This window comes from Xenopus laevis, chromosome 6L (assembly GCF_017654675.1).
Source record: "Xenopus laevis strain J_2021 chromosome 6L, Xenopus_laevis_v10.1, whole genome shotgun sequence".
Lineage (NCBI taxonomy): Eukaryota > Metazoa > Chordata > Amphibia > Anura > Pipidae > Xenopus > Xenopus laevis.
The window spans coordinates 27,422,638-27,434,952 of record NC_054381.1 but is presented as its reverse complement, the minus strand read 5'-3'; the positions used below and the strand labels follow the sequence as shown (position 1 = coordinate 27,434,952).

At 36.5% G+C, this 12,315-nt stretch overlaps 1 protein-coding gene across 2 annotated transcripts in view; it reads left to right on the top strand.

Moving 5' to 3' along the window:
- Window positions 1-12,315, top strand: part of malrd1.L (MAM and LDL receptor class A domain containing 1 L homeolog) — a 245,556-nt gene that overhangs the window by 142,213 nt on the left and 91,028 nt on the right. For both annotated transcript variants that reach the window (XM_041565859.1, XM_018267285.2), the window contains exons 27-28: window positions 398-555; window positions 9,025-9,205. In XM_041565859.1, the coding sequence (XP_041421793.1) occupies window positions 398-555; window positions 9,025-9,205 (339 nt within the window). The remainder of the gene's footprint in view (window positions 1-397; window positions 556-9,024; window positions 9,206-12,315) is intronic.

Here is a 12,315-nt window from a genome sequence, read left to right as displayed (position 1 = left end):
TCAGAATTCTTAAATGAGAAAGCCAGTCGAATGAAAACACAGCAAGTCCTGTTGGTTTGACCTATTTCTACAGATATCAAAAAGATCCATCTATATCTATTTACAGCCAAACAAAGTAAATATGGTTACTTCTGTATTTTAAATTCATTGCACTCTATCCAGAACTTTTGGTGTAGCCAAGAAGAATACAGCCCTGAGTTTTATATGTATGGCAACATGGTTTTAATGAAGGATAGATCATGTCTAACATATGTACTTGGTTTTTATGAAGTTGTAGGTAGGATTTTGTACTGAGTCAAATTGGAGGCTGCTTCACATGGGATTCACTTGAGATATTTAAACTTGATTATCACATGTAATTTTTTTAAGCTCAAGTTGTAATTTTTTCATTGTACAGGTCACTTCTTGTTCCTTGAAGCATCCCCGGTCGGTTTACGAGGGGAAAAGGCCCATCTGAAAAGTTCAAAATGGAGAGAGTCTGGTGCTGATTGCACACTGGTATTTTGGTATTTCATGTCACCCAAAGCAACAGGAGTAATACAAGTTCTTATCAAAGTAAGAATTAAGCTTTTGGCAAAATATACCTTACACTATATTGTGTTAATGCCTTATGTTATTAAAGTAAAGCCTAATAGAATCTGACTCTTTAATCAGTGGCAAAACCTCTGCTAGATCAGAATAAGAGAGGAAACACTAATGCGGTGTGTCAGTAAAAAACAATAAAGGCACCAAGAAATTTTTAAAAGTTGAGATAAAATAAAATTTAAAGTAGAAGGAAAGTCTGTTTGTACTTGGGGGTGCCAAATGTTAGGCACCCCCTAGTGTTTGTATTGACTTACCTGAAACCCCGTGCTGGTGCTTCTATCAACAGAAAACTGCACTGACCCAGGGTTATACCAGTGAGCACCACTTAGAGATCTGCTTCCTCTCTCTTCGCATGGTTGCGTATGCGCAGTACAACGAAAAGCTAAACTTTAACTTAAAAGTCGGCTATTTTGTTCTACTGCACATGGGTTTGCCCCAGGAAATTCGAAGAAAGAAGAAGCCGGAAGAGGATCGCTCCATAGTGCTCGCTGAAATAACCCCGGCCCAAGTGCAAACAGACTTTCCTTCTCCTTTAATGAAACGGTGTAATTAAGTGTAAGACAGGAGAGCATCACACATCAACAGAATCAGAAAACTTGATATCAGCTTTGAATAGGGAATCATAATGCATTTTGATCCAGTGGAGCAAACCCTAATGATAGAAAAGCACTTCCCACACCAAACCAGCAGACCATTAACCTACTAATTAAAGTGGCGTAATGGAAGGAAAAAGGAAAATGTATCCCTAGATGACCAGCTTTCATCTAAGCCAACATTATTTCCTACACTTTAGTATACTTTCTGTATACTTTTAGTATACTTTTCTGTAAACTCTCAGCCCTCCTTTTAACATCCTGGCCCGATTTCCATTACAATACTATTTCTGACATACTCAAGTTATCCTTCAGTACCCTCCCCCTCCACTTTCAGCAACATATCTCTTCATTTTTTTTGTGTGTTAACATTCTGCTCTATTCTCTAAGTTGTCAAAATAATTTCTTAATCAAAATGATATATAGCTACTACATATTTATACATATTTATAAATATTTATACAAAAGTTCCAGGACCTTCTGTTCCTCAATGAAAGAAAATTTACATTACAACATTAATAGTGCAGGAAAGGTTCCTAGCATATGAACCATACACTCACCTCAAGGAGAAAAACAGAAATCTGTGGCTTTGATTGGTTTAAATAGCAATTACAATGTGAACTGTAGCCAAGTCTAAAGTAAAACAGATGATTTGGTTTTTTATTTTTATGGGGCCAATTCACTAACTTCGAGTGAAGGATTCGAAGTAAAAAAACTTCGAATTTCGAAGGTTTTTTTGGGCTACTTCGACCATCGAATGGGCTACTTCGACCTTCGACTACGACTTCGAATCAAAGGATTCGTAGTAAAAATCGTTCGACTATTCGACCATTCGATAGTCGAAGTACTGTCTCTTTAAAAAAAATTTGACCCCCTAGTTCGGCATCTAAAAGCTACCGAAGTCAATGTTAGCCTATGGGGAAGGTCCCCATAGGCTTGGCTAACTTTTTTTGATCGAAGGATATTCCTTCGATCGTTGGATTTAAATCCTTCGAATCGTTCGATTCGAAGGATTTTATTGTTCGATCGAAGGAATAATCCTTCGATCGTACGATCGCACTATTTGCGCTAAATCCTTCGTCTACGATATTCGAAGTCGAAGGATTTCAATTCCTAGTCGAATATCGAGGGTTAATTAACCCTCGATATTCGACCCTTAGGGGCCGATTCACTAAATTCGAGTGAAGGATTCGAAGTAAAAAAACTTCGAATTTCAAAGTATTTTTTGGGCTAATTCGACCATCGAATGGGCTACTTCGACCTTCGACTACGACTACGACTTCGAATCAAAGGATTCTAAGTAAAAATCGTTCGACTATTCGACCATTCGATAGTCGAAGTACTGTCTCTTTAAAAAAAACTTCGACCCCCTAGTTCGGCAGCTAAAAGCTACCGAAGTCAATGTTAGCCTATGGGGAAGGTCCCCATAGGCTTTCATAAGTTTTTTTGATCAAAGTATATTCCTTCGATCGTTGGATTAAAATCCTTTGAATCGAACGATTCGAAGGATTTAATCGTTCGATCGAAGGAATAATCCTTCGATCGTACGATCGCAGTATTTGCGCTAAATCCTTCAACTTCGATATTCGAAGTCGAAGGATTTCAATTCCTAGTCGAATATCGAGGGTTAATTAACCCTCGATATTCGACCCTTAGTGAATCAGCCCCTATGTGAATCAGCCCCTAAGTATTACTCTATTCAAATATTGAGTGTGCGACACACATTCTCACCCACACCTGTTGCAGTCAAAAAAAGGTATTATGGAAGGTGCCACAGTTTAAAAAGGCTTTACATTCTGTAATATACTAAAATAATGTCATATTTTGGGCAGTTATGGCCATGCTGTCCATCTGTGTATGTAAAGCATAGCAAATAGTGGTGTGCAAGTTGAAGTCCACGGTGACCCGAGGGTTGACCACTAGTGATGGGCAAATCTGTGCCATCGCGAAATGGTGAAAAATTTGCAAAACACATTAAAGTCAATGGGTGTCAAAATAGTTTTGATGCATGTCAATTTTGACACAAGTGACAATTTTTATATGTGCGACCACTTGGTCCAAATGCATTAAAGTCAATGGGCGTATGAATAATTTTGACGCAAGTGAAAATTTTTATGTGCACAGCAATTTTGAGGCAACTTATGGTGACCTTGAAAAATGAAGTGCTCTGAGTGCCATCCCGCCAGCAATTTACATTTTAGCCGGCAGGAAGGCAGGGGAAGGCAGTTTGGGGAGATTAGTCGCCCGAAGAAGAGGCGATTAATCGATGGGCGACTAAATCTCTCTGAATCTAAGCATGTGTCTCTGCCCTTACAGTTCAGGGGTCAATTTGTCATCTAGTTCTAAGGTTGGCTTAGGTATAGCCACCTCAAAGATAGTTTGTATGGACCAACTGCCACAATAGCTGCAGGTAGAACTCCTCTTATGTCAGTAAGGTTCTATAAACGTTTAATATGAGGATTCCATAGGACCTGTCCATTTATCACTGGCATGTCTTTGACCCAATGGCCACAGTTAGGACAATTACAGCTTAAATTTAATGAGATTTGTATTGCCTTATTTTTTCCCTCAAACCTCAGTTGCTGAAAAATGCCTCAGTCCATGATTTTTAATGGGCAGCTAATTATGTCACAAAGTGTAATAAATAATTCTTGTATTTTTCACAAGGTTCTAAGGAAACTGTTTCATAGTACATATTGTATTGCATTGCATTGAATATTATACATATATCGAAATACAATAAAGTCTAACATCAACTCTATGAGAATATTTCATAAGACCAATGAAATTTGCTGGTGAAATAACAAGTCTTTACATGTGGCCAAAGCTACATTCTTATCAGAAATACATTAAGTAAATGGACAGCAAATAAGACAGCCCTGAGAACAATGGAGAAACACAGAAAACGAAATGAAGTCTAAAGAGAGCAATTTATTGAAAGCAAATGTCATTTTTCTGCAGTGTGTGGGATAAGGCTTTTTCTTTGTTATCCTTATAGTCTTGCTAATTATCTTTTCTACAGCTAGAAATTGTTTCTATCACTTGCTGACCACTGTCTGTGTCACCTGTCGATAAGAAAGTCACTTGCAGGCTGCAGTGCAAATTATGATTGTGTTCCCAGGTTTCTAATGGATTCTGTCAGTATCTGTAGACTTCACATTTAATGCCCATAATTCAAAGATCCAAGGAAATTTTACACAAAAAAGCCCACTAATAGCTATGAGCAAATCTGCCCCATTTCGCTTCACCAAAAAGTTGATGAATGAATTGGCGAAACGGTAAAAAACATTGCAAAACGCAGTCTATGGACAACTTTTTTGTCTCTGCAAAATTATGGTAGTAACATATATTAGAGTATATGGGTGACTTTTTCTCTCACTCCAATTGCAGGAAAGTCAGTGGGTGTTAGTGATGGGCGAATCTGTCCCGTTTTGCCGAAAAATTCGCTAAACAGCGAGAAATTTGCTTAACGCTTTGAAGTCAATGAGCGTCACAATAATTTTGATGTGCAACAATTTTGACCTGAATGACAATTTTTATGCGTGCAACTATTTTGTCCAAATACATTACAGTCAATGGGCGTCAGAATAAGTTTGATGCGCGATAATTTTTATGAGGTGGATTTTTCACTGGCGTATTTTTGCTGAATTTTCACAAATTCATTCACGGGTGGCGAAACACAGAAATTTTTCTCACTCCAAATTCATTGTTGATGGGCATTTTTTCACACTACAAATGCATTGAAGTGAACGGGCGCTTTTTTGGTGATTTTTTTTTTCTCAACAAATTTTTGCTTAATAATCACTGACTTTAAACTTCCTAAATTTTTGGAAAATGTAATGGGAATTCAAATGTTATATAAAGATAGGAAACCTCTTGGGATGCTCGTGGGTTTTCCGGATAAGGAAATTTACCGTAATTTGGATCTCTGTACCTTAAGTCTACTAAAATATCATTTAAACATTAAATAAACCCAATAATATTGTTTTTCCAACAATAAAGATTTGTTATATCTTAGTTGGGATCAAGTACAAGGTATTATTGTTTTATTATTAAAGAGAAAAAGGAAATATTTTTTTAAAATTCTTTAAATTTGTTTGAAATGGAGTCTATGGGAGATGGCCTTTCCATAATTCAGAGCTTTCTGAATAATGGGTTTCCAAATAATAGAACCCATGCCTGTCCCTTCAGTAGGCTCAGTTCGGAAGCCTAAATGTGTGTCCCACAAATGTATTCAAATGATTTTTGCCCTCTCATTGCAAATTAAACCATTGACTGTTGTCTTGTTGACTGCTTAGGCTAAGGCCTATGGCTCAATGGCAATTCTGACCACTGTGGTGGTGCCCAACCAGCAATTGATTCCACTTCAAGTAAATGAGAGTTTCCAGTAGGCAGTAGGTTTAATGATGATCTGTATGCAAGAGTGAAACAATAAGCATAACATATTCAGCAACTGCTCAAGAACACAAGAAGAAAAGAACCATGACCTTGACTAGATCATATTAAAAAATCTGGGATTTCAAACAAGTTGCTGGGCATTTAAATTAAATGCAGATCAGATCAGTCTTTCTAATTAGATTTTCTAGAAGTGCCCCTGGTTTTTAACATAATCTAATAATCTAATAACCTTACTGTGCCCTCTGACCAGAAATGGGGGGAGAAATTTGGCATACCATAGAGGACTGAGTTACTATGTTTACAGTCACGCAATAACAATTGTTTGAAAATGTGCCCCAAGATAACCAAAACAGTCTCCAAGGGTAATCAAACACCAGACTTAGCGGGTTATTTATCAAGGTTCGAATTTATCTCAGTATTTCTAATATCCAACTTCAAGCAACTCCGAATTCCCGAATGGACCTTATTTATGAAGAAAGAAGTCCAAAAATAATAGGGTCGGGCAAAAATAAGAAAACTTCTGAGCTTTCCCCGAAAACTCCAAAGTGTTCGGAGTTTTCCGCAAAAACTTTTTTGCTCTGAATACCTGAAATCATCAGATATTGATACAGACATCAGCGCAGACACTGGGACCTTCCCCATTGACTTATACAGGACCTCTAAAGCTTTTAGATGCCGGGTTTCGGATTTGGAGTTTTTAGACCATCAGACTTTAATAAATCTTGAATAATTCGTAGGGTTTTTATTGGTTCTGAAAACTACGAATTATTCGAGGTTCGGATATTTGGGGCTTGATGAATAACCCCCTTAATGTTTTTGGCTTAGACCACAAGCAAACTTCTCTCCATGTGTAAATAAATAACATGTTTAATGGTTTGGTTCAGACCACATTTATATACAGTATGTTGCAATGTTTTAATTCTCATGTATAGCTACATAGTTTAAATGAATAATAAAACCTGGAGAATCTTTAATTAATTCCAAATTGCCACTAGGAGATTGTGCAGTAAAGGCAATCTTTGCCATCTTTTAAATGCAGATTAACTTCCTTGGTAGCACCATACATCATCTGAATTACAAGTTAATGAAAAATACAATTTGAATTATAAGAGACCTTGCTACAGAATCTTGTTATAAAATAAAGGGAGAATCTGTGATTGAAGAAATAAAGGCCTTGATTTACTGTAGATCCAACGCCACCTTGGTACTCAGAATAATTACAATGTTATGTTAATATTTTAACTCCAGAAGTTTCAGGTTTCTCTTTCCTAATCGAAATACGTGCTCTAGTTGCCAAACTGGCAATAGTTTTAATATGTTGAGATCTTAATTATTTACATTAAAAATAGTGTATATAAATACATAGGTGCAGATTTATCAAGGGTCGAATTTCGAAGTACAAAAAACTTCAAAATTCGACCATCGAATTAAAAAAACGTTGAATTCGAATATCGAATTCGAAGTTTATTCAACGAATTTTGCAATCTTGCGGTCGAATAAAAATCGGTCGATCAACGATTAAATAGATCGAATCGAACGATTCGAGCGATCGATCGAAGGATTTTTATTAGATGTGTAAAGACTAAAAATGTTGTAAAAGGTCCCCATAGGTTAACATAGCACTTCGGCAGGTTTAATTTGGTGAAGTATTGAAGTCGAAGTTGTTTTAAAGAGACAGTACTTCGATTATCGAATGGTCGTATATTCGAATGATTTTTACTTTGAATCGAAGTTGAAGTAAATTGGAAGTCGTATTATCCTATTCGATGGTCGAAGTATCCAAAAAATTACTTGAAATTTCGAATTTTTTTACTTTAAAAATTCCCTTGGATTCACTTCGACCCTTAGTAAATCTGCCCCATAGTGTGTGGGATATAAATACAGAAATGAAGAAATGTAGGAGGGCATATAGTCATTCTCCCCAACTTTCATGCTACTTGGCCTTCAGGCTGAAGCCCTTGTCCACTGCTCTAAGCCCCATAGCTCAACCAGTGGCGGAACTACTGGGGGAGCAGGGGGTGCAATTGCACCAGGGCGCACACCCCCTGCAAGCCCACCGGCAGTCCAGGCAAGCGTGAAAATGCTGAAAAAACTGGTTCCGTGCAACAAAAACTGCTTCCGGCAGGGGTCACTGCTTCCAACGGGTTTGCCCAGTCTGCACCCGGGCCCGCCTCCCCATAGTTCCGTTACTGACTCAAACCACTGGTTTCGAATATTTGCCCAAATCAAGATCACATTTTTAAAGCAAATGCTGGCACAAACAGCTGCAGAATAGAAGGTCAAATAATCTAAAAATTTCAAAAATAAATATGAATTGCTATCTGTTAGTAATGAGTGATATCTCTCAGTTTTGCTGAAAAATTTGCAAAATCTCAGGAAAATTTATGAAATGGAGAAATAATGGTGGAATAATTTTGCCAAATGCCTTGGAGTCCCTTTAAGGTAAACTCCCCTTCAAAGTCCTTATATATCATCCATATGTTTAACAATTAAATATGGTCCTATAATTTCTTGTACAAATACCAGTGTAAAACACTAACAATTGAATGTTTTTTGAAGGAAATAGTTTATTTGACTTCCAAAAAAATTGTGTGTTTCACCTAAGAGGATATTAAAAACTTGATATATAATTTTTTTTAACACTAATGCACATTTTTAAAAGCATTAGACCTTTGACCTGTGCGGTAAATTATCTATGAAAAAAATATTATTTTATTCTGCAAGGAAGGGCAAATTTATGTTGCACAAATCCTTTGCTTTGAAGGATTAATGATGTAACAGAAGTAATGTTACTAATACATTTATGTTTTATGTTCAGCTAAGGAAAGCAAAGTAATGTAGAGACGAGGGAAGGCAGTTTTAAGGAAGATAAAAATATAAAACATAGCATTTGATGTTACCTAACTGCAAAGTGTCTCTACAGCCTCCAGCCACCAAATGGGAGCTTATGAAACAATCACAGATGTAGAGCAAAATAGAGATTGATTTATCCATACAACGCAACTCCTTATTCCCCCCAAAAGGTGAAATATTGAACACAGACCCAAAGAGAGAATCAGTAGACATTCTGGTATCAATACAAGTCAGCAATAGATCTCTTAGCAGTGTCTCTTCTTGTGATGTCAGTACCCTAGAGTCTCAAGTCCTTGTTTCCAAAAAAATACCTAAATGTAAGAAATGTTATAAGTAAGAACAGAAGTTTTCACAAATTGTCAAAAAATGCAAACTTGAATTTTAATAAATACGAAAAAACTAGAGTAGTGGAGAAAGCTCGGCATGATTATTTCAAATATTCACAGACCACAAACTTTGAAAGACAAAATATATTTGCAATGATCAAGGGGTCATACATAGTTCTGCATAAAAAGCAGAAATAAACGTATAAAAAAATTATACGATGAAACATTCTATTACCCTCTGACTACTAATTTATCATTTCTTTTTTAAGACTGAAAATGGACTTTCAAAACTATGGAGTGAGTCTGAAAAGCAAGATGTGAAATGGAATAAAGTTGAGTTATACCTTGGGAAGTTGAGGAACTTTGAGGTGATCTTTGAAGGCATTCGCACAAGAGACTTTGGAGGTGGAGCAGCAATTGATGACATTGAATTTAGAAATTGTTCCATTCGTAAGTATTCAGATTGAATCAGCAATATTTCATTTACAGTTCACGGGAAGTAAAATTAAAAATAGAAAGTAATATTAGTTATGGTTTTATTTCCTTTAATTAGTGATGATATTATATTGTAGGTGTGATATCACAATTGTGATTTGCATTTATATAATATAAATCTATTATATTAAATGCCAGATATTTCTATATATAACAAATACATACCATGAAAGAAGCTAAAGCACTGGTTTGAACAGCCACATAGCAGAGGGCTTATTTTTGCAATGTGCAACATGGAAGTTTCAGAATTAGTGATGGGCGAATTTGGGGGATTTCGCTTTAACGAAAGACGGTGAAAAATTAATGAAATGGTGCCGGCGTCTCGTTTTTTGGACTCCAGTGTCCATTTTTTTAAAAGTCCGGCAGTTTTGTGAATTTATTCGCAAACGAATTTGCGCCTGCCGAATAAATTCGCCCATCACTATTCAGAATGGAAGTTTCAAACTCCAATTGCCATGTTTATCAACCACATAGACAAATACAAGAGTCCTCTGCACTCAAGCCATTATCAATATATTTAAGACAGAGACATATTGTGCATACTGCTACTAAAATGAACAAAATGTCTCTGTCTTAAAAATATTGATAATGGCTTGAGTGCAGAGGACTCTTGTATTTGTCTATATGTATTTTGTAGTCACAGCGTCATTGCACTAATGGTTTTAAAAATAAGTGGTGAGCACAACTTTCCCTTGTTTATCACCGACAGTCCTACTTTACTGCTTGAATTCCAGTGTTATTTCAGATAAATGCTGTGAAGTGTCCAGCAAAACATGTTCGCAATGTTCCTATAAAATGCATAATTGAGTCGATTTCACGAATCACGCAAATTGGCAAACCATTGTAGAGTGGAAAGGGAATTGCTTCCACTGCCAATTGGTACAAAATATCTAATTACTTGATGATGAAGTTAGTTATGTCCTTGGACCCAGCCCACTAGAGTAGGGGTCCTCAACTTATTTTACTCTTGAGTTGCATTCAAATGTAAAAGAGTTGGGGAGAAACACAAGCATGACAGAAGTTCCTGGGGATGCCAAATAAGGGCTGTATTTGATTATTTTGTAGCCCATATGAGGACTGGCAGCCTACAGGAGGCTTTATTTGGCAGTACACATAGGGGGTTATTTATCAAAATCTGAAATATCTGATCATTTTCTGAAAACTACTCAGACTAAATCCACACAGGGTTTCCCCTTATTTATCTATATATTTTTCTGAAAATTTCCTGTGCGGGAAAAAACTCGAAAAAAATGGGATTTTACAGGTTTTTCCTGAAAAACACAATCTTCTTAGTATTGCACAAACCCAAGATCTCTTTGGGACTTCTCCCATTGACTTCTACATGAATTGGCAGGTCTGAGTTGGAGTACTTTTTTATTCAGACTTTTAGGGGCCGATTCACTAAGGGTCGAATATCGAGGGTTGATTAACCCTCGATATTCGACTGGGAATTAAAATCATTCTACTTCGAATATCGAAGTCGAAGGATTTAGCGCAGATAGTACGATCGAACGATTGAAGGATTATTCCTTCGATCGAGCGATTAAATCCTTCGAATCGAACGATTCGAAGGATTTAAATCCAACGATCGAAGGAATATCCTTCGATCAAAAAGACTTAGGAAAGCCTATGGGGACCTTCCCCATAGGCTAACATTGAGTTCGGTAGGCTTTAGATGGCGAACTAGGGGGTCAAAGTTTTTTTTAAAGAGACAGTACTTCGATTATCGAATGGTCGAATAGTCGAACGATTTTTAGTTTGAATACTTCGATTCAAAGTCGTAGTCAAAGGTCGAAGTAGCCCATTCGATGGTCGAAGTAGCCCAAAAAACACTTTGAAATTCGAAGTTTTTTTACTTTGAATCCTTCACTCGAAGTTAGTGAATCGGCCCCTTAATGTCCTCTGTGTTTAATAAATTCCCGAAAAATTCAAGGTTTTTTTCCCACTAAAAATTCGGATTTTATAGAAAAAATTATCTAATTTTTCACCAAGGAGTTGGTTGGGGATTTCTGCACTAGAGCAATCCTGGTATTACCGTCAGGTCAAGGCTGGCAGTAGTTCCAGGCTGTCCCGTAGAAATGAATGGAGAGTGGCGGAATTTGACTGTAGTGGACTATGGTGATCTCTAACTTCCCTTTTTGATAAATATACCCCATTGTGGTGTTTCATAAAATAGTCCAATACCCGCCTTATATCCTTAATAATTGTGCCATAATTGGCAGCTGAAACTTTACAGCTATAATCTATTTTTTAGACTTGTGATAGTTCGTTTTAAAAATCTAAATTTTAGCAAAATAAAGTAAAACATATTCTTTTGCACTAAAGGAGGATTCGGTGAGCCCACATATCTCAATAATCCAGGAAATAGAAGATCAAGCCACATAAAACAATTAAATAACTCGAAGAATGTGTTTCTCAGATTTTTAAAGGCACAAATATTTGTGGGAAACGAAGCAGTGCTGTGAAAGGGATACTGTCATGGGAAAACATCTTTTTTTCAAAGCGCATCAGTTACTAATGCTGCTCCAGCAGACTTCTGCAAGTCCGTTTTTCAAATTGATTTTTTTATATTTAATTTTGAAATCTGACATGGGGCTAAACATATTGTCAGTTTCCCAGTTTTTTTTTTGTTTTTTTTTTTATCTGCAGTAGGGGACGTGGCCCCCTCTTTTTATTAATATTTCCCCACAAAGATCAACGTTTCGGGGGACTTGATCCTCCCTTCATCTGTGTTACACACACCTATAAGTGCAAAGCCCCACCTTTTTCCCACAATTCAGCACTCAAATTTTTAACCCCTTACCTATGTTAATTCCTTAATTTCATAAATATCACGATAAGTCCTTTACAAAAGCGACCATTAGTCCTTCATATTTCAAAGTGTACAGTCACAATATAATTTTAATATTGTTCCATGATGAATAGTGTAGTTAGGTTAAAGTGCATTCGCCAGATAATATTGAAATATATTAAAGTGCATTTAGCCATATAAATAACACATTTAAAAACCATTACTCACTACCGGTGAATTTTTAACTACCACCTGATTGCATAGTTATCCCCTG